General features: G+C 51.3%; 1 protein-coding gene across 2 annotated transcripts in view; it reads left to right on the top strand.

The window, feature by feature from the left end:
* Positions 1-20,787, top strand: part of Nos1 (nitric oxide synthase 1) — a 113,166-nt gene extending 92,379 nt beyond the window's left edge. For both annotated transcript variants that reach the window (NM_001436392.1, NM_052799.3), the window contains 8 exon segments: positions 407-576; positions 4,729-4,939; positions 5,611-5,698; positions 7,431-7,552; positions 8,998-9,146; positions 11,233-11,427; positions 14,292-14,410; positions 15,516-20,787. In NM_001436392.1, coding sequence (NP_001423321.1) covers positions 407-576; positions 4,729-4,939; positions 5,611-5,698; positions 7,431-7,552; positions 8,998-9,146; positions 11,233-11,427; positions 14,292-14,410; positions 15,516-15,531 — 1,070 coding nt within the window. In that variant the 3' untranslated portion in view covers positions 15,532-20,787.
* Positions 20,788-22,993: the final 2,206 nt, after the last annotated feature.

Raw genomic sequence — 22,993 nt, 5'->3', positions numbered from 1 at the left:
CTAGATGGCTTTTCCAATGTAATGTAAATGCTTATAAATGCTATGTTACACTGTAGCATTTAGGGATAACAAGAACACAATGTACAGTTTGGTACAAATGAGATTACTTTTTCTTTCCATTGACTTCGTTCCTCTGTCAAATGCTCTGAAATGCAGAATCTGTAGACATGGAGTGCTGGGAGCACAGTGTAGTTAGAGCTAGGTGTGAGACCAGAATGCCTGCCCAGGTGTGCGCACGTGCATGTGCGCGCACACACACGCACGGGCACACACGCACACACTCGTGCACGCAAAAGCTGTGTGACCTCGGGCAGATTCTGTAACCTCTCTGTGCTTCATTTTCCTCACCTGGAGTGATGACTGAGGACAAAGTGACAGGAGCCTCATCCCCTCTGTGCCTCCCCAGGTGTCATCAGTAATTGGAAGGATGAATCTCGCCTCCCACCCTGCACCATCTTCCAGGCCTTCAAGTACTACCTGGACATCACCACGCCGCCCACGCCCCTGCAGCTGCAGCAGTTCGCCTCTCTGGCCACTAATGAGAAAGAGAAGCAGCGGTTGCTGGTCCTCAGCAAGGTGGGTGGGTCCTGAGAGCACCGAGAGGCCTGGGAATAGGGGCGCACTGAAAATGCTCTTCCAACTGTTCACAGCAGGTGGCAGTCTTGAGCAGGGGCGTGTCCTCATTTGCATATGGCAGTCCCATTGGCTTGTTTGCTCTGTCTCCCGGGCTCTAAGGTCTGACAATCCACAGCGCTGGAGTAACTCTTACTACTTTCCTTTGTGATGTTGAACTCTTGTCCTCACCACTTTAACCAATGCATGGAAAAAAAGGGAACAGAGACCCTCATAACAGGTTAACAGGCAGGGGTTTGGTTCCGGTGTAGAAACAATGGTGTTTTCTGGTGCAGAGTAGCTACCAAAAAAAATGACTGCTAGATAAGAGACCTCTAATAATTAGATGAACCCTTTAGCTTTACAACGCTTTCCTAGACACCATGAACGTGCTCACCCCAAGCCTGGCCTTGCTCAGAACGGTATCTAGGGCTGGAGATGTGGCTCAGTAGATAGAGCTTTTCGCCTAGCACACAGGAAGCCCTGGGTTTGATCCCCGGTAACATACACTAGACTCGGTGATGCATGCTTGTTCTTCCAGCACTTAGGACGTGGAGGCAGGAGGATCGTGAGTTCGAGGGCATCTTCAACTACATAGAGAGTTCAATTACAAACAAACAAACAAACAGGGTTGGCAAGATGGCTCAGTGTGTAAGGGTACCGGCTGCGCATTCTGAGAACCTGAGTTCAGTTCAGGACCCACATGGTGACCTCTGGAATCACCAGGCACACTCATAGTATGTATACATACATACATACATACATACATACATACATACATACATACATACATACATTCAAGCAAAACATCCAGACACATAAAATAAATCTGAAATTTAGTCTATTTAAACTAACATAGTTTAAAATAAAGACACTTCCCTGCTTAGGGGGACCACCCAACACAGCATTTCCCACGGAGGGGTGTCTCCTTCCCAGGAAACAAGCCCCCAGCAGAGGCCGGTTCCTTTTGCTATCCAGGAAGGGGAACTGGGGGAGGAGAAAAGGAGAGGCTCATTAGCAGGTGCACATTATCAAGAGATGTGAAAGTAAACACCAGAAGCCAGCTGGGCCTCTGAAGTGGGGAGCTGGAGACAGATGGCCACAGGAGAGCGGGAGGCAGTCACTGCCTCCTAAGCTGAGCGGGATCTTATAACGTTTAGAATATGTATAATTTAGACTGGAAACTTGTGATTAGTGGTGGGGGGGGTGAGTACAAAGAATGAACATTTTGCATAACATTCTTTGAGAGAGGGTTTTGTATAAAGTCCGTTTCTTCCTAAAAGCACCAAGTCGCCAGACAGGATAAACGAATTGGAATTTTTTTTTAATTATTGTTCTCAGAAACACCTGAGAGAGAGAGAGAGAGAGAGAGAGAGAGAGAGAGAGAGAGAGAGAGAGAGAGAGAGAGAGAGAAATGGGCCAGGAGGCAGAGCAGGGAACTGAGAAGAAATAGATGGCAAAACAAAGCTGATCCCAGAGAAGAAGAAAGGGAGGGTGGTCAGGTGGAAGTTTTCCAGCTTGCGGTGTGGTTTCTGAAAATCTGGCCAAAGTCCTTGGGGGAGTCCCACAGCTAAAGTCATGGTTCCCTAGAAGGGTGACCTTGACTTGTGTCTCAGGCTTGAACATTCTGCAGGAATCTGTGCCCAGAAGCAACACAGCTGTAGCAGTCACTGCCCGGGGTGGGGTGGGATGGGGTGGGGGTGGGGGGTCAGTTTTAGGTGACAGAGTCCTGCACTCGAGACTCTTGGTCACCAAACCTCTGTTATGCTCTGAATGTGGAGAGATTGTTGGGCAGTTAAGAGAACTTGCTGCTCTTCCAGGGGACTTAAATTTGATTCCCAGCACCCCATCAGATGGCTCACAACCATCTGTTAACTCCAGCTCCAGGGGATTGGGGACACTGGCCTCTGCTGGCTCCTGCTCTCAAGTGCACATATGCACATACTCACCTGGAGAAACACGCACACCTATGTGTAATTTAAAATAATAGAGATGATTTTTTTTTAATGTGCAGTGTCCCCACAGACTCCTGCAGTTTGAACACTTGGTGTCCCCCGCTGGTGGCACTGTTTGAGGTCACTGCACTTTTAATAGTCAGGGTGGAAAGAAATAGGCTCCCTGGAGGAAAGTGGTATTAGGGGTGGGCCTTGAGGTCTCATAGCCCAGCCGCACATCCCTGTTTGTTCCTGCTGTGCATGTGTGTGCCAAGATGGCTGCAGCCACCTGTCCACCATGATTTCCTGTATCTCCTTGAATTGTAAACGGAAACCAACCCACTTTCCTTTAGGTCACTTCTGGCCAGGGACTCAGACAGCAAGCAAGAGAAGCCAGTAACGCAGCCTCCGGCAACTGGGGGCCAGTGCAGCTCAGCACTGGAAATAGAGACCTTTAAAATCACCACTCTTGAGGGCTGGAGAGATGGCTCAGCAGTTAAGAGCACTGACTGCTCTTCCAGAGGTCCTGAGTTCAATTCCCAGCAACCACTGGGTGGCTCACAACCATTTGTAACAGGATCTGATGCCCTCTTCTGGTGTGTCTGAGGACAGATACACACAAAATAAATAATTCTTTAAAAAAACAAAAAAAAACAAAAAACCACTTGGGGCTGGAGAGGTGACTCATCAGTTAAGAGAACTTGCTGTCCCCACAAAGACTGGAGTGTACTTCTTTCTCGGCACCCACATCAGGGCAACCATCTGTAATTCCAGCTCCAGGGACTTTGACGTCCTCTTCTGGCCTCTGCAAGCAATCACACACGTGCACATGTACATGCACATGCACACACACAGACACAAGATACACACACAGACTTAAGACACACCACACACACACAGACACACACACACCGAGAGACACAAGCCACAGACACAGACACACATGCAGACAGACACAAGACACGAGACACAGACACACAAATAATTTAAAGCAAGTCTTTTCAAATCATAAAGACTATTTTTACCTCGCAGGTCACACAACACATGTTGCAGTCAGGGATTGTCGTGCTGGCTAAAGGTTGTCCTCCTGGGCTCAGATGCAAAGCCTAGTCCTAGCTAACTGGGACTCCCTGCCTCGTGCCTCGGTGTCCTCATCTGAGAAATGGGATGTGGATAGCCAGCTGCTGCTGAGCGAGTGTCTATGGCCCCTAGAGGTCTCACATCAAAATTTAACTCCCTTGGTTAGATCAGGCGTGTCACTTAACAAGGGGGTGACGTTAAACGGTGGGGACTGGGCTGGGAATGCAGCTTGGTGGTGGGAGGGTAGAGTATGCACAGGACTGAATTTGATCACTAGGACTGGCAGTATAAGAGGGGGCAGAGAGAGGAGGGAGGCAAAGAAGGAAAGAAAGGAAGGAGAGAGAAAGAGGGGAAAGGAAGAAGGAAGGAAGAAGGAAGGAAGATGGGGCGAGACTTCTGAAAGTCAATTGAGTCAAAGACTACACCCTTGTAGACTAGATCAACATTTTTATAAAAACAAGCCAGGAAAACTGCCTCCTGTTTCTGCCATGCTAGAACACATAGGTAGAACCTGCATAGCCATCCCTTCCCAGACACCAGATCGGCCAGCACCCCAGTCACAGACCTCCAGGATCTGCATGATAGGTTTCCATTGAGCAAACTAACCAGCCAACGGTATTTCAGAATATCCATGGCCATCTCTGTGACCAAATGCCCAATAAGAGGCAACTTAAGGCAAGAAAGGTTTTCCTGGGCTTACAGTTCACAGGGTGCAGCAGTCACGACAGGAAAGTTATGGCCACAGTCACACAGGGCAGCCGCAGTCAGGAAGCAGATGGTGAACAGGAAGACGAACTGGACTCTTAACACTTGATGGTCCACCCCTAATAACTCACTTCCTCCAGCTAGGCTTCACCTTCTAAAGATCCCACAACCTCCCAAAACAGTATTAGCCATTGAAAACAAAGTGTCCAAACGCGTGAGCTTTTGGGGGACAGTTTACAACCATTAAAAGCCCATCTGATTCAAAGCCAGAAGTGCATTGCCCCACTGTTGGTACTGAATACCCTCAGGTCAGTTCTCTTCCTCCCAGGCCCTCCTCCAGGCCCACCAGAAATCTGGAACCCAGACTCAAGCCCCTATCTGTTCTCTCTTGCAACAGGGGCTCCAGGAATATGAGGAGTGGAAGTGGGGCAAGAACCCCACAATGGTGGAGGTGCTGGAGGAGTTCCCGTCCATCCAGATGCCGGCTACACTTCTCCTCACTCAGCTGTCGCTGCTGCAGCCTCGCTACTACTCCATCAGCTCCTCTCCAGACATGTACCCCGACGAGGTGCACCTCACCGTGGCCATCGTCTCCTACCACACCCGAGGTGCGCGTTTGGAGAAACTCTAACTAGGAGACCCTTACAAGTGTATTCTCCCCTGAGGTGTCTGGAGGTCTCTCTCTAAACTGCCTGTGGATCAGATCCCAAATCTGGCAGGATGCCCCTAGCCAAGCCTGGGGAATAGGGCAAAGATAGACAGCAGGCTGAGTCACCCCCATGGCTGAGCTAACCCTGAGTGCAGTTAATAGGCAAGGTGTGCGTTTGGGAGCCCGAGTCCTGCTCTGATTCTCTTGGTCGTCTCAGACCTCAAGCGCCACCTACAACAGGCCTCCTCCACCCTGTCCGGCCTGCTGCACAGTGCTCACAGAGGTCTCTCACAGGCCTGGCTGGAGCTAATAACACCACCCACCCTGCAATCTGTTCCTTGTGACTGAGGAACTGAGCAGTGCCTAGAGGCTCTGAGACCCATGTGGACAAGCTCTTCAGAGTACCTTGACCAGGTCCTCAAGCGGACAGCGTCCAAGTGTTCACATCCAGACCAATCCCAACCTAACCTCACACTGGTTGTGTTAGCTTTCACAGGCAGGGATCCAGAGCTGGGACTCCGAGGCACAACACTTGGCCTTGAGCTGGGAGAGACTTCACAGGGGGTGAGGGTGGGGCTGGGGAGTGAGACGGTGACTGACAACAGGACGGGCCGTTTGTCCTCCTATTAGACGGAGAAGGACCGGTCCACCACGGGGTGTGCTCCTCCTGGCTCAACAGAATACAGGCTGACGATGTAGTCCCCTGCTTCGTGAGAGGGTGAGTGGCTGGTGAGGAGAGGTGCTTGGCCGTCTCCCACCAATGCATCGATGCCATGCATTGGAGTGTATGAGGGACCAGCCTGAAGGACTCTGCATAGATGTCAGGGGAAGCAAGGGTCACACCAATGTCCTGCATCAATCTGCATTGCTAGGGAGACAGGATCAAGGGGCACACAGCCAGCTGACGATCCCAGCAATACATACTTGTACCCCAGACCATGGAATGATGGTCCCATCCTTCATGGGCTGCCCAGACCAGCGGGCATTCTATCCTTGAAGACATAACAACCCAAAACGTCTTCAGACGTCGTCAGATGCCCTCAAGGTGGTAAGAAGGTGGAAGGCACACCAGATTGACTTTTTTTCATTTTTTTATTAATCAGCATGTGTGTGGTATGTGAGTGTAGTCACAGATGTGGAGGTCACAGTTCTCCCCTTCCGCCTTTACAGAGATTCTGGGGATCGAACCAGGATCATCCAGCTTGCACGGCAGGTGTCCACCTGCTAAGCTGTCCCCTGGGTTGTGTTTGTGCTTCTGCCTTTCACCCCAGTTTCTCAGAGATGGGGATGTACTAAACACCTCTTTCAAGAGGAGATTTACCCCATTTTAAGGATGGTTCTGAGCTGGGACCCTCACCCCATACACAGTGGAAGCCCTGCTCCAACACTGACTTGGCCTACTGCTCTTTTCTCCTGTTGACGGTGGAATGTTGGTGGTCTGGTCCACCTAGAGCCCACATCAGTCTCCTGGAGCTGGTTTTCAAACCAGAGGCCTGAGCCCAGCCCGACCACATAGCCCAGGAACCTACATGTTAGCATCCCCAGGAAGCTCGTGTAGGCACTGGTGTCTGCAACCCCCTGATTAAAGACCAGTTCTCAAGAGTGGAGTAGAAAGTTGAAATCAGGGGGTAGGGTGATGGCTCAGTGAGTCAAGTACCTGCTGTGCAAATGTGAGGATCTGAGTTCAAATTCCCACACCCACTTAAAAGCCAGGCAGGGTGACACAGGCCTGTAACCCCAGGGTGTATCCCCAGTGTTTGGTTGGGGAGACAGGGATGGATGGACCCACAGAGCTTAGTGGTGGCTAGCCAAGGTAAATCAATGAAGCTCCTGGTTCAGTGTAAAACCCTGGCTCAAAAAGAAAGTGGAAAAATGATAGAAAGGCATTCAATGTTGACCTCTGACCTCCACATGCACACATACACAAACATACATACATCATACATACATCATACATATAATACTTACATATGGATAATATGTGTGTGTATATATGAATGAACATTTTTAAGTTAAAATTCAACCCAGGGTGATTTTACTCCCTCTGTACCATGGGGACATTTATTGACACTCAAAGACATCTTGGATTGTCATGACTGTGGAGTTACCCCTGATATCAAGCTGGTAGGAGCTCACGGTAGCACCTGAACTCCCGCAGTGCACACAATAGCCCCTCAAACAAGGGCCCCCATCCCCAGAGGCAGAACACATAGGAAGTCCAGGTTTGCTCAAGCTCGTTGTCTGTGGGGCTCAGCCCAATGGCAAGCAGTGGGGAATGGAGAAAGAGCCAAACCCCAGCAACCCTTACATTTTAAATCCCTCCAGTCGGTGAATTCTTACCCTAAAAGAGGGCCCATGAGTCTCTAAGATGGCTGCCTGGTCTGCCATGGGTTCCATCGTGGGGGTTGGAAACAGCACGAGGCAAAACTTCTGGTTTTTTTTTTGTCCAGTGCCCCTAGCTTCCACCTGCCTCGAAACCCCCAGGTGCCTTGCATCCTGGTTGGCCCAGGCACTGGCATCGCACCCTTCCGAAGCTTCTGGCAACAGCGACAATTTGACATCCAACACAAAGGTATAAACGACCTGACCTGACCCCTGACCCAGGAAAGAGGGAGGGCCCTTGCTCCACCTCACTGCCTGGGAAGGGGAGGGGAGAGAGGGGGAGGGGGAGGGAGAGGCTCCCACACAGTGTGGCTAGAAGTGCCATAAACAGCCCACTCAGACCTGCTACACAGCCTGTCCCAGGGGCCTGAAATTTCATCCTCAGAGGACATCTCTTTGACTTAAGAGTTGGTCCTAAAAGCCCAATATTCCACCAAGGATAGGCATGCGTCCTTATCAAATGGATCCGTGGTGTGTGCTCGTGACTGCCTCGTGAACTGTCCCAAGAATTAGGGCTTGCTGTGTGAGATGAAGTTCAGGTTTGGGAAAAAGAGAGGAGCGATCCCCAGTTGTAGACTCATCGAGAAAACAAGGAGTCCAACAGGACAAGAGAGAAGGCCAGCATGAACACAAATTTAAACCTAGACCAGGTGTGCTAGCACACATCTTTAACTATAAGACCCAGAGGCAGATGGACCGGCTTCAGGCCAGCCTGGTCTACATAGTTCTGGGCCAGCGAGAATTAGTTTAGGTAGGTAGGTAGGTAGGTAGGTAGGTAGGTAGGTAGGTAGGTAGGTAGGTAGTTGGGTAGATGAGTGACAGATAAGTGATGAATGGATGGATGGATGGATGGATGGATGGATGGATGGATGGATGGATGGATGAATGGATGGATGGACAGACGGACGGGCAGGTGAGCAGGTGGGTATGGATGATAGATATTAGATACATAGATGAGTGAGTGAGAGAGAGAGAGAGAGAGAGAGAGAGAGAGAGAGAGAGAGAGAGAGAGAGCGCTCTGTGTCCCACACCAAGCTGCGTTTCTGACAGAACAGTGACCCCAAGAGGTGGTTGTGGGTATTACACACCAAATCTGATTCCCCCAGCAACCTCAAACAACTAAAATGGAGGTTCAAAGGAAGATGTTTAGGGACTTCTAGAGAATGCTATTCATACCCAGGGGAACCCTGGGAGCCCAATTTTCCTTGCATCCTGAAGAAGCTTGTGCTTCCATTTGCAAATGGGGAAACTGAAGTTCTGCGAGGGAGCTGGCGTGCTCAGGGCCACACAGAGCTGGGACTCACTCAGACGCAGCCCTGACGACTCCAGTCTGGGATCTTGGCATTTTCCAATAGCAGGCTGGGCTGCTAAGGAGTCAGGGCCGGGTGGGCATAGGAATGGAGTGAGACCAGGCAAGGAATTTCTACAGAATGCCCCCTATTCTGCACAGACTGTGCTTGCCTGTGTGTGTGGATGCAAATGTATGGGTGCACCTGTGTGTTTAACCCCCTGCCCCATTCATGTGAGCTTTCCTAGACAAGACATGCCCTGAGGTCCCAGCGCCCCAACTCCTGTAGCTCAACTGCCCATTTGGGCATCAGAGCCATCTGTGTTATGTGTCTTCCCGGTCCCCAGGAATGAATCCGTGCCCCATGGTTCTGGTCTTTGGGTGTCGACAATCCAAGATAGATCATATCTACAGAGAGGAGACCCTGCAGGCCAAGAACAAGGGCGTCTTCAGAGAGCTGTACACTGCCTATTCCCGGGAACCGGACAGGCCAAAGGTAACCAGGCCCACACCCGGACGCCCTCAAGTGTGCAAGCATGAGTATGCTTCTGCATGTCACTTTACACACATGCACGAGTGTGCACACGCAAACACACGGTGGCCAGTTTTTATTGTCCACCTGAAACCATCTAGAATCGCCCAGGAAGAGAGACTCGAGGGGGACTGCCTGCAATAGGATTTGGGGTTCATCAAGGTGGGAAGGCTTAGTCTGAATGTACGCAGCACCATTTCATGGCTGTGACCCTGGACTGAATGAAAGGCAGGAGAGCAGTGAGCATCATGTATCCATTCCTCTCTGCCCTTGACTGTGGACCTGACTAACTGCTTCACATTCCAGCCACTGTGGCGGCCCCACGGTATGGTAGACCTGAACTAAAAACTCAACCCTGTCTCCCCCAGTTGCCTTATTGGGGTGTTTCAACATGACAGAATGGAAATTGAGACACCCCACTTCTGAGTGTGTTGCCCCCTATCCCCAAATCTGCTCTGTCCTCAGAAAGCCTAGGGGGGGCTGGGTCCCTTGGAAATATTTAACAGCTACATGATGTGATCTTGCTATGTAGCACAGGCTGGCACAGAACTCCCTCTTTAACTCAACACAGTCTAGAATTTGTAATCTTTTTGCCTCTATCTCCCAAACACTGGGATTATAGGTATATACTTCAACACAGTATGCACTATGTTGTGTATGTCTCCAACAATTAAAAAATAAATACTTTTAAATGGAGCCTAGCTGAGCATGATAGCCCACAGCTATGAGCCCCATACTTGAGAGGCTAAGGCAGAAAAATTGATGAGTTCAAGGCCAGCCTGAGCCACACAGTAACACTAGTTTCAAAAAAAAAAAAAAAAAAAAAAAGAAAGTTAAAATTTAAAGAGAAGCTCAAAATATATTTATTTTTACAGTCCACAAGAGAGAACACCAATCAGAAGAAACATGAGCTATAGAACTGGTGCTCTACTGAGCTTGTTGGGGGCACTTTGGAGATCCCAGGGACCAGGCTAGGACCAATGGCACGGGAGAAGAGCAATCAGGGGATGTGGAAAGATGCTGTTTGGCACCTGGGGGCGGGGGTGGGGTGGGGGCGGGGCGGGGGTGGGGCGGGGCGGGGCGGGGTGGAGTGGAGAATGGCGGTCATCAGCAGAATTTACCAGCTGAATGGCAGCCTCACATAGGAGGAGTTTCTGGCCCATTAAACAAACCTGCAGTGGCCCACCTCTGTGCTCAGCTCACAAGCTTCTAGCCCGCCCCTGACTTCCATCCGTGCTGTGATTGCCAACTTACAGAGGAGGTGGGAGGGGGCGTGGAGGCTGGCAGCCCATACCTGGCTTTCTGCCCTAAGTTTCTTTGACCCAATAGTGACCACCACCTCTCGGGGACAGGAGAAGGCAGCTAAGGCCCTTGCGTTTCAGTTACTCATGGCGGGGGGAAAAAGTACTTGAAGAAAGCTGCTTAAATAAGGAAGGGTTTCATTGCGACCCACAGTTAGAGAATGCAGTCTGCAGTATGCCATGGCCAGGAGGGCGTGGCAGCAGGGTCATGACCAGATGGCCACATTAGCAGCCGCAGTCTGCGAGCAGAGAGAGACGAATGCTGGTACCCAGGTTGATTTCTTCTTTTATCCAGTCAAGAACCCCAGCCCATGGAATAATGCCAGCCATTTTTTCAAACCGGGTTTACCCACCACCCTCATTTACTCAGTCTAGAGACTCCCTCACAGACACGACCCAAGGTTTGTCCCCTAGACACCTCTAGGTTTATCAAGTTGACAGTCAAGATGAACCATGCGTTCTGGGGTGCTCCCAACGTAGGTTATCTAAAGAGCACCCCCCCAAATCCTCTCCCAGCTCCCCAGAGGACCCTCAGCAGCCAAGCTCCGGCTGCCCAAGACTGGAATCAGCTCATTCGCACATGGTGGTTTGGTCCCATTTCACTCTTTCTAGTCCCTTGCCTCATTGCTGAGGTTAGCTCACAAAATAGCTCCCTACCCACAAGCCCCTGCACCACGGGCGGCTTCCTGGTGGGCGGGGCACAGAAGCCTCTCACAGTGGCAGTAGCTCACGGTCCTCCTCTTCTGCAGAAATATGTACAGGACGTGCTGCAGGAACAGCTGGCTGAGTCTGTGTACCGCGCCCTGAAGGAGCAAGGAGGCCACATTTATGTCTGTGGGGACGTTACCATGGCCGCCGATGTCCTCAAAGCCATCCAGCGCATAATGACCCAGCAGGGGAAACTCTCAGAGGAGGACGCTGGTGTATTCATCAGCAGGCTGAGGGTGAGTGACAGCAGCCAGCATCCAGAAGTTTCCTCCCTTCCAACCTCTACCAGCAATTCAGGGAGCTCCATCTGACCTTACAACTGGGGTTGTACCTAGCCATGACACAAAGAGAGATAGACAGCCTGGCACGCAGGTACACACAGCCAATAGAGTTAGAGGCTCTAATATATAGAGGCCGGCCTATGGGGAGTTTTACAGATGCAATCCTAACTCATCGCTTCCTGAATCCCAAGTCAGGCTGCTTCTCAGCCCCATGCAATTGATTGCCTATGGTTAGCATTTCAGGGAAAAAGCTCGCCCACCAGGTTCTGGTGCACGTCTTTAATCACAGCTCTCCGGAGGCAGGGGCAGAGGCAGGTGGATCGCTGTGAGTTCGAGGCCAGCCTGGTCCACAGAGTGGGTTTCAGGACAACAGGATAAAACAGTTTGTTTGTGGCAAAACCAAACAAACAAAAGACTCATCCAAAGAGGGCAGATGGATCTGAACTGATAGCCACCATGATTGCTCTCTAGACCCTGCGCCTGACAAGCTGGGTGTGGCTGCCCTGAAGGAAAGGCCTTTTCTTTTTTTTTTTTTTTTTTTTTTTCAGAGCTGGGGACTGAACCCAGGGCCTTGTGCTTGCTAGGCAAGCGCTCTACCACTGAGCTAAATCCCCAACCCCAGAAAGGCCTTTTCTTACTGTGTTCCAAGGCTAGCTTAGCAGCCATGACAGTTTCCCCAACAGAGTCCCAACTATGTGACCAGTCACCTCCCCCAATAGAAACTGAATCCCAGAGGTAGAATACCATGGTGCTTTCTTAAATGAACAACAATCAATTTTCAGCGGGGGTAAGGGCGTGAATATGTCATGGTATACATGTGGAGGTCAGAGGACACCTTACAGAGTGTTCTGCTCTGTTGTGTAGGTTCTAGGGATCCAACTCGTGTCATCAGGCTTGGTGGCAAGCGCCTTTACCAGCTGAGCCATCTCAGTGGCCCCCATCAGTAGCCAAACATTTTTCTAGAAGCTCTTCTATAAACCTGATTCTAAAGCCCAGTGAGGGAAAAGAGATTTCTGCTAGAAGTTGGGCAGGGGCTGTAGAGAGGGCTCCGCAGGAAAGGTGCTTGTGGTGCAAGCATGAAGACTAGAGTTCAAATCCCCAGGAAGTTACATAAATGCAGATGGACATGACAGCCTGCCTGTGCTCCCAGCACATTTGGAAAGCAGAGATGGGGACGCCCAGAGCAAGCTGGCTTGGGAGACTAGCTCTAGGCTCAGGTGAGAGACCTTGCTTCAGTACATAAAATGATGAGATCAGGGGCTGGGGATTTAGCTCAGTGGTAGAGCACTTACCTAGGAAGTGCAAGGCCCTGGGTTCGGTCCCCAGCTCCGAAAAAAAGAACCAAAAAAAAAAAAAAAATGATGAGATCAAACCCATTCACAGGGGGAAGGAAAAAGACGTGTCAGGTAGGAGGGATGACACAGTCCCCTAGGAATACTTGAATAGCTTCCTAGGAAGAGAATAGGGCAGAGAAATCTCCCCCCACTGGAAATGAACCACTCTCCAGATGTTGTCCTTGCTGCAGGAGCCGGGTACTAGAACTGACTATGCCAGGGACCCTACTGGCCAAGCCAAGCTCCTGGCCACTGCCCTCATCAGGAGTATGATGAATCTCGCCTCCCAACCACCAAAATGTCACCATCAAATAATATTCTTCTTAACTGACCAACCCACCCCTCACTTCTGCCAAGGGGACTCCCGTCACTTCTGAACCTGCCCCCACCCTCCATGCTGGAGACAAAACCCAGGGTTTTGTGTATGCGGAGGAAGCCACCTTCCTGTTCCTCTCCATCTGCTGGTACCAACCAGCTGAAGCGTTTCAGACTTAGTTCAGGCTGGCTGGTGTAAGAGTCCAACCATCACTGAGGGAAAACTCAGACCCAGTATGCAAAAACACAACAGAAACAACCAGCACGCGAGGGTCAACCATTTTTCAAAAAGGCGACCCCAGACATAAAGCACACCGGCCTCCTTAACAGGGAACCAGTGGAACTCTCTAGAAGTCCTAGAAGATTAGGTAATCTCTACTGTGATAGACAGGGGCCAAAGGGTGACATTAGTGTAACTTAGATTGGCTACTGTGTTAGTTCTTCTACATTTAGAGAGTGGGTTGGGTAATCTAAAATTCGATGGGTGGATGCTGAGAGGTCACAGGGGCTGGCTTTCGTCAGCTGGTCAGTAATCTGCATTTCTGTGTCATGGATGTCTAACTACAGGACGAGATAGGGCTGCCCAGCGCAGATGACCCATCCTGGGATGAGATATTTTCCCATTCCTGTGGCTATCCCCAGGCTGTTCTTTGGGAGGGGGTTTTGTGACCTTGTTCTGGATTTTATGATCCGTTCCCAGATCTGGTGTCTTATGGCCTAGTTTCTGGGACTGATTGACTGTCTGTTCCTGGAGCTGGTGCCTATGGCTTTCTTTTCAAAGTCAGGCCTGGTCCTTAAATGGAGATAAACGAAGTTGGTGTCATCCTTTCACTGGGATCGGAACTATCAGGGGTGAGTTAGAAAGGAAAGACAGACTTAGAGCTTCCTCCAGGCCTCCTCCCTCCTTCTATGCTCCGAATCCTCAAGGCAGCCGACCTTTTTCTAAACATTCACCCCATAGATTCTTTGCTACCCAACCTAGAAGGCACAAAATGGCAGAGCACTGCTAACCCCAGCCTTAGAGACCCGAGGGACCCTAGGGCCTTCAGCTCAGCCTTTGTCATGTCTAGGTGGATCTCTCCTGTGTATCGATCGCTCTGTCTGTCCCTCTCCAAGCCCTTACCTGCCATTTGACTCCCCCCTCCCCGGCCTGGCTGTTTCTCTTCATAGGATGACAACCGGTACCACGAGGACATCTTTGGAGTCACCCTCAGAACGTATGAAGTGACCAACCGCCTTAGATCTGAGTCCATCGCCTTCATCGAAGAGAGCAAAAAAGACGCAGATGAGTAGGTCATGTCTAGGCTGGGGGAGGGGTCTGGGGATGGGGGTGAGGGAGGGGTGGGGGAGGGAGTCCCCAGACCAGAATTCATGGTTGTGATCCTGCCGCTACCTGGGCAGAAGGTTGTCCATTTGAGGCCACCTGGAGCTGCACATGGAGACCTCTCAATTAAAAAAAAAAGGGGGGGTGCACATTCCTAGGTGACGCCAGTCCTGCTGAGTCTGGCATTCAGAAGGTGGTTAGCAAGCCCTCTGGGGACTCCAAGGATCCAGAGCAAGGCAATTCCTGCCCTGGATACCTGTCTAGGGTGCCCCCTTGTGGAATGATGGTTTCCCCCAATAACCAGTAGCTCATGATGCTCCCCCCACACCTAACCCCCCTCCGAAGTCATTGGGGACACTCTCCTGGATGCAGTTAAAACAGATAGTATCTTGACAATTCCACTCAGCCTTTAGGAATTGCTGGAAGCAGCCTGAGGCAGTGGTGTGGAGTCTCATTCTTTAAACCTTCTCCTCTGGGATGCAGCAAGATAAACAGTGTGTTGATGCCTGCCCCCATCCTCATCCCCTGCCCTCTCTCTGCCCTCTGCCTTCCCCTTTCCCCTTCAAGCAGGTGGGACCTGGCTCTCTTTCCCAGTCAGAGTGGCTGTCTCTCCTTCAGACAGCTCAGCTGTCTCCATACTCAGTCCATTCAGTTTACATTATTGCTGCGTGTGTATCTGTGTGTGTGTGTGTGTGTGTGTGTGTGTGTGTGTGTGTGTGTGTGTGTGTGTGTGTGTGTGTGCCTGCGCCTGCAGGTGCCTGGAGAGTCTGGGTTAATTGTAAACTGCCCCACATAGGAGTTAGCAACGGAACTCAGGTTCTCTGGGAGAGCAGCAAGGACCTTTGAACTCTTGAGACATCTCTCCCGCCCTCAAGGCTGCTGGTCTGTTTATGATTTGCTTTTCGAGGCAGAGTCTGTACATCCCCGGCTGGTCTGAACTTGCTTTCCTTCCGCTTCTGTCTCCCCAGCATTAGGATTACAGACGCACCCCACTGTCACACCCTGATCACCCCAAAGAAAGCCAAGGAGCCTGGTTTTCTTGCCACTAACACCTTCTCTCCATCCAACAGGGTTTTCAGCTCCTAACTGGATCCTCCTGCCCCCGTGCGTGCGATGTGGGGCGGCTGCCCCAAGTGCCCAAGTGAGGGCGGCCGCAGGTTGACTAAATTCGGACACACACGGCTGAACCGAGTGGCCCTGCTCTGCCTCTTGTCCTGTTGCTGTGTCCTGGTCCTTCTTCCTGCTCTGGGCTCTCTCAACCCCACCCCTGGGTTTTCTCCTTGACTCTTGGGCTACGATGCATCACCCTTGTACCCTGCAGTGGCTCTCACAAAACCGCATCCTCCCCACCCCCACCCGATTGCTGCCAAGGGCAGGTTGCGGTGCATGGCTGTTGCTCCTGTTGCTGGGGTCTGAAGGTGGCTGGCGCTGGGCCTCAGGTCACCCTGAACCAGTCCCTTGGCCACTTAAGCCCCCTTCCACCCTCTTTTTATGATGGTGTGTTTGTGTGTGTGTGTGTGTGTGTGTGTGAGAGAGAGAGAGAGAGAGAGAGAGAGAGGAGTGTCCTAGATCATTCTCTGTCCTTTTGCCTGCACATGCGTGCTGACCTGACCTGTGGTTCCACTGCCTTCTCAGAGGATGTTCAGTGCCACGAAACGTGTTCCTAGATACTGTTAATCCCTCCCACGTCCACCATGACAGGCCTGTGTCAGCCTCCCGGAAGCACATCAGGCCCCCTTACTAAGCACAGAAGAGACAGGCGCACGTGGAGAGGGAGGTGTCCCTATGGAGGAGCCAACCACAGAATCCAAGGTGTTCAGAGTCTGACCCTCTCGGCAGAGGTCTGTCTGGGAAATCCACCAGACAGTGGATTGGCCAAGCTCCTCTCCATTCTCACCAACCCCAGCTGGGGCCAACAGGATGTTGAGCTGTCTTTCCCAGGCAACCCTAGCTCTGGGCCCAGCAGCCATACTGTACCAGGAAGCATGCTGGGAGTAAGGTCTTTGCCACCAAGGGTACTTGGGTTACCCTTCCAAGTTCATCTTCATTAATCGAGTGGATAGGCCTTTCTCAGTGCTTTGGAGCCTTGACGGATGTCAGGGAGGAATAGGGTATCTGCTTTTCATGCCTCCTGCTAGACAGTGGTTCCCTTCCCCCAAAACAAGCAGCATAGGCAACAGAATTCTAGCCGTGGCCCGTTGGCTCTCGGAGGTAAGCATCTTCTGAGGCTGTGCAGTGGTTCCTTATTACTATAAGTAAAAGTTACATCAGATGGTACTGACAGTCAAGAAACCCCCAGAGTCCCCAGGCTCAAGAGATTAGCTCTGGGGTCCCATGTTCTGTGTCCCCGTTTGGTTGTGTGAGGCAGAAAGAAAAAACCCAAACAAACCGTGCTGGGGCCTGCTTTCCTAATGTTAAAAATGAAGGCTGTCAAATAGAAAATTCTTTACAGTTGTGGGGCCCGAAACCCTAAGGGCTCCAACCCCACCCCCTTTTTTCTCTGTCTTCTTTCTTTTCCTTCCTTCCCTTTCCTTTCTTTTTCCCCCAGAGTCTCCTGTTTCTCAGGCTGACTTTGAACTCATGACCTCTAATTCCTAACCCTACCACATCCAGTTTGTGATCTTGCCAGAGGCTCAAAGCCGGAACCTCCTGCGTGCTAGGCCAGCACTCTACCAGCCAAGCTACATCCCCAGCCTTCAGTCCCCACCCCCAAGATCAGAGACAGGTCTCCCGTGGCACTGGACAACCCTGCCAGGTCCCATCACTAGCATGGGAACTTGGTCCTAGTTAAAATCTCACACCTGCCCTACCTTAGTACCACTGTTTCCTACTTGGTCTTCCATCTCTGTGGAGACTTAGCCCTCAGTACCCCCAGAGCCACCTTCTGTACCCCAAAGGTAAGGCAGTAACTTCCTACTGACCTCAAACACAGACCCCCAAACACAGTCCCAGGGACGTTCTCCTCAACCTTTCAAGCCTCTGGGGACGCTTAAAACGTAGTTTATTCCCCTGATCTGAACCGCTAGGCCCAACCTCCGTTGAAGAGCCCTCTCTCTCTGCAAGCCAAGATGCATGCACACACCTCTGAATAAGGAACGCTACTCTGTGACAGGCTCCACCCCCACCCCCACCCCCACCCCCGGATATCCCCGTGCTGCCAGTAGCGAGTGGACAGATGGAAGCCCCGTGTCATTTGCCAGAGTCCAAAGACACCAGTTACATAACCAGGTTCAAGAGGGACTTCTGTTCATCAGTGCTAGGGATGGGACCCAGGACCTCACACATTCCTGGCTGAACTATTCCCCCAACCCCACCCCCACCCGCAAAGAGAATATTTTTAAAAGACATCTGAACTCTTGACACAGGCAGCTTCCTTGGCTCCTGGCTAGGAGGCTGGGGGTCAGTCGGGTACTTCGCTCCTTTTTCAAAATGCCTTAAGCAGCTTATCCAAAGGCTAAGCAAAGGTGGGCGTCTGGGGTGGGTCAATACTGCCCTCTGCTGGTGGTTTTTAGTTCAAGCCCAGCAACAAGCCCAAAAGTACGGCTTAGACTAGGAGAACCGAGTGGGTAAACTTGTTTGTTTACATTGTCGCAGTAGCTCCAACTGTTTCACAAGAGTAGGTTTGCCCATTTACACTCTCTGCTGTTCCTGTGGCTGTGGTCCCCAAGGAGCTCAGCCCACGGGAGGTGGCAGGGCTTCCCTGCACGTCCTCGAAGAAAGCAGTGCCTTTCTTTGGGAGGCGGGGGGGGGGGGGGGGGGGCTGGTATTTAGGTCCCACTATGATGCAAGCAGACCTGACCCACATTCTATTGCTGCCCCGTTTATGCAGAAGGTGATTCCGGATTGTACCTGAGCAAGAGAATGTCCCGGGACAGTACCAACCCAAGCTCTGATAAGCCTCCACCTTCCCTTTCCTTTACACCTGCCGCTTCCCAGCAGCAAGATAACTAGCCTGAGGGAGGGGAGAGGCAGGCAGAGTCATGGATTCTTAGGCTAAATCAGCAAGACCTGGTACCCGTCCGTGGTAGAGTGAAGACAGACAGAGTAGAGAGATCCCGGCCTCTGGGTGAAGAAGGAAGTTGAATCGGGCCTCAGTACAAAGGGAGAAAGCTAAGTTGGCCCAAAAAACACAGGACCAAGGGTGCCGGTTTCCCTGATGAAGCCCCCTGCTTCAGGATGCAAGGGTGAAGATTTTGTTCTAGCCCTAGGCAAAATGGAAAGTTTCTGACCCTGATGTCTGAACACCCCCCATCCCTGCAGGGTGTCTCTGTCTGTCTGTTTCTCTCTCTCTCTCTCTCTCTCTCTCTCTCTCTCTCTCTCTCTCTCTCTCTCTGTGGGTTTGTGTGTCTGTCTGTCTGTCTTCTCTTTCTCTCTCCCTCACCCCCCTCTGTCACCTGTCACTCTGTCTTCTCTCTCTCCTTCTCCCTCCTCTCTCTCTGTCTCTGTCTCTCTTTCCCCCCACCCCCCTCTCTCTCTCTCATGCACACACCTACACAGCCACACAGAGCCTGTTCACTGGAAGCTGTGGGCTTCCAGGTTAAGTTCAGCCAAGGGACCCAATGCAGACAGCCTTCAGGGACAGGGTCCAGCCTTGAGAGTTCCAGGAGGCCAGGCTAGCGCACTCACACGCTCGCTCTCTCTTGTGCTCTCTCTTGCGCTCTCTCTCTCTCTCTCTGTCTCTGTCTCTCTCTCTCCCTCTCTCTCTCTCTCTCTCTCTCTCTCTCTCTCTCTCTCTCTCTCTCGTCAGGCACCACCTAGAGGGAAAGGCACCCAAGAGGAGAAGTTGACCATGCTATGTCTCAAGCATGGAGACCCAGGGACCCCAGAGAATCTGTTTTCTATTACAAGTCTGACATCTTAATCCCCAGTGCCAAAATGCTCCAGAATCTAAAGCGTTTTGAGTGCCAACAGGCTACCACAACTAAAAACTTCAGTTCCTCTACAAAAGTATTTAAAAGAATACGTAGACTGGACGTGAAGCTCAAGGATAGAGCTCACCTAGCATGCCAAGTCCTGGACCCCATCCCAGCATGGCAAACAAATTGCCTCAGGCTGTCTGTGTGAAACATGAATGCATCTCATGTTTAGAGGCAGCTCCCACCTGCCAAACATCTCGTCAAGAATATGCAAATATTACAAAATCAAAAATAATTCCCAAATCCGAAACACTTCTTGTCAAATGAGCTTCAAAGTACAGTCAACCTATCAGAGACAAGGGTGATGCCGGGGGTGAGAGTGCCTCAGCCGTGTTTATGAATTTGTTTGGTTCAGACATATCTGCGTGGTTCTGGATAACTGGGCATCTCTGACCCAAGTCAGTCAGTCCTTTTCTAATGAGGTGTCCCTGGAAGGTAGAAGTGGGGTTGACTTTAGGAACTGATCACCTCTGTCTCCTAGACAAGTCAGAACGGGAACTGACCTCTAGGAGATTGTAGTCAGGAGCCCGCTAACCTTGGCCGCCATGTTGTTCAGAGCTGAAGAAGTCTTTGTATTACAGGGTATTGCAGGACGCTGATTGAACAGTATCTGTACCCTTCCCCTACTAGATGTCACTAGCAACCTCCTGCCATGTGTGACAGCCACAATGGTCACCAGAAAGTAGTGTTCCCTGGGAAGGCAGGCGGGACCTTCAACCATTGGACCAAGAAATCCTTGCTTTTGGGTCTCAGGGGCTATAGAACTGTCTGCCTGATGCTGTGGGCCGTCCGCTTACAGATCTGGAGGAGGTCAGCAGAACCTGCCTCGGTTCAATGGTTGCTTACCTGCTCCCAACCGAGATCCGAAAGCTTTGCGGAGGGTCCCAATCCAGAGGGTGGGCTACGTGTTTTTAAGATAGATATTCCAAGGCACCATCTCTCGTGCTGGGTCTAAGGTTATCCCCATCCCCCGTCTGTGCCCTGAGCTCCGTCTCCCCACTTGTGTTGTCCTTGTGACTGTACGACCAACCGACCCACTTCAGACTCAGCAGTTGTCTGCTGAAGTCCCAAGACATTAGGGTCAGGTTACACCCAGAGGTGTTCACTGTGGGGTTACAGGGAGGCTGGAGAGAATGGGCAGAGCTTGGGTTCCATCACAACACCTATAAGCTGTCAGAAACCCGATGCCCCACCCACCCACCTCCAGCATCTCTAAGCTGCTAATCTCTGCCACGTGTCCCGTGTGCTCCAGCACCGCCACCAACCGCCTGCCATGCCCGCCTTCCGTGAGGTTGTCCAGGCTGTGTTCTCGCATGCTTCTCTCTTCTATATAACCCTCTTCCTCTCATTCTATGGGATCCAACACAAAGTCTACTCATGCTTGTTTGCATTATGGTTAAACTATTAAAAAGAAAATGCAGACTGACTCCGCCGGCTGGCGTCTTTTGTTCCACTGTGTGTTGGACTGTCACACATCCCGCTACCACAGCCACGGGCTGGGTATCCAGGAAGATCACATTGAGACCAGAGGCAGCAGGTACAGGTGTAGTGTTGGAAAAATGAAGATTCTCAGGTCCTGATTTGGGACCAGGAGACTAGTCCCTGATTTTTATCTTTCAGTCCCTTGTGGGCCACTGTATTCTTTAGCTAAATGATCACTAGGGCACTCCTGGATGCTGGCAGGATGGAGGGAGGGACTAAGTCTCCAGTCCCCATATATAGCCATCCTCCTCCACAACATCCCATGGGATGGGATGGAACAGGAAGGATTAGAACAGGAAGGGATGGGACAGGGAGGGAAGGGATGGGATGGGGTGGAATGAGATGGCATTGAGTGGGTCTTAATAGGAAAGCAAATAGGTCTGATTTCTGGCTCTACCAATTTCCCCAGCTTATTTCCCTCTGGGTGTGAGCAGCCTCTCCCTGAAGCACTGATTTTTCTCTGGCCTCTCAGGGGGATGGGCTGTATAAAGAGCCAATTCCTGAAATTTCCCCCAGCGGCCCAGTAGCGTTGGCTCTGGATCAGGCCTCCACATCTGCGTGTTTAGCCAGCTTCCCACCTAACACCTAGGTCCAGCCTGAGAGTTGGCCAGGGACAACTGAACAGGATATGTCTCCCAACTGGAGAGCTCCTGTTGCCTAGCAACCAGGTGACCATTTTAAGTTTACACCAAAACAGAACCTTCACAAGCACAAATCAAGGAAGAAAAGGGTGGCAAAGATATATGATATGTGAGGGTGTGGATGTGTGTTGGGGGCGGGGGGTGAGAACATGTTAAGTCACCGGAGATCAGAAGAGCAGCGGTTTTCAACATGTGGGTCATGACCCCTTTGGGGTCAAACAACAACTCTCACAGGGGTCATCTAAAACTACTGGAAAACAAAGATATTTATGTTACTATTCGTAACAGTAGCAACATTACAGCTATGAAGTAGCAATGAAAATAATTTTATGGTATGGAGTCAGCACAGCATGAGGAACTGTGTTAAAGGGTTGCAGCCTTATGAAGGTTGAGAACTGCTGCTCTCTACAGTACGGGCTTCCCCCGGGGGTGGAGGGTGGGGGGTGGGGGTGGAGTGACTGGATGGGTAGAGGTACTTGCCACAAGACTGTTGACCAGAGTTCAGTCCCTGGAACCCACCTGAGGGAGAGAGCTGATGGCACACAGTTGTCCTCTGACCCCCACATGTGTATCATGTCACAGACACACACATGGGCTTCCCATTCATGGAGTAAAAATATGCTTGTATACAGGTGTGATGGCACACACCGGTAATCTCAGCAACTTGGGTGGTGGAGGCAGGAGGATCAGATTTTAAAGGTCATCCCCCACTACCCTCAAAGTTTAAAGCAAGCCCGAGATACATGAGAACCTGTCTCAAAAAAACAAGATAAATAGGGCAATGTAGCACAAACCTTTAATCCCAGCACTTGGGAGGCAGAGGCAGCTGTATATCTGAGTTCAAGGCCAGCCTGGTCCAGGACAGCCAGGGACACACAGAGAAGAGAGGGAGGGGAGAGAGGAGAGAGAGAAGAGAGAGAAGAGAGAGAGGAGAGAGAGGGGAGAGAGGAGAGAGGAGAAAGAGAGAGAGAGGAGAGAAGAGAGGGGGAGAGAGGAGAGAGAGGAGAGAGGGGGGAGAGAGGAGAGAGAGGAGAGAGAGGGGGAGAGAGGAGAGAGTAAGAGGAGAGAGAGGGGAGAGAGCAGAGAGAGGAGAGAGTGAGGAGAGAGGAGAGAGAGGGGGGAGAGAGGGGAGAGGAGAGAGTGAGAGGAGAGAGAGAGAGAGGGAAGAGAGAGGAGAGAGAGGGGAGAGAGAGAGAGCAGAGAGAGGAGTGAGGAGAGAGGAGAGAGGGGAGAGGAGAGAGTGAGAGGAGAGAGAGAGAGGGAAGAGAGAGGAGAGAGAGAGAGAGAGAGGAGAGTGAGGAGAGGGAGAGAGGAGAGGGGAGAGAAGAGAGGAAAGAGAGGAGAGAGGAGAGAGAGAGGGGGGAGAGAGGGGAGAGGAGAGAGTGAGAGGAGAGAGAGAGGGAAGAGAGAGGAGAGAGAGAGAGAGCAGAGAGAGGAGAGAGTGAGGAGAGAGGAGAGAGAGAGGGGAGAGGAGAGAGTGAGAGGAGAGAGAGAGAGGGAAGAGAGAGG

This window comes from Rattus norvegicus, chromosome 12, assembly GCF_021556685.1.
Source record: "Rattus norvegicus strain SHRSP/BbbUtx chromosome 12, alternate assembly SHRSP_T2T, whole genome shotgun sequence".
Classification (NCBI taxonomy): Eukaryota; Metazoa; Chordata; class Mammalia; order Rodentia; family Muridae; genus Rattus; species Rattus norvegicus.
Note: the sequence above shows the minus strand (reverse complement) of the source record. Positions and strands in the feature narration are given on the sequence as shown.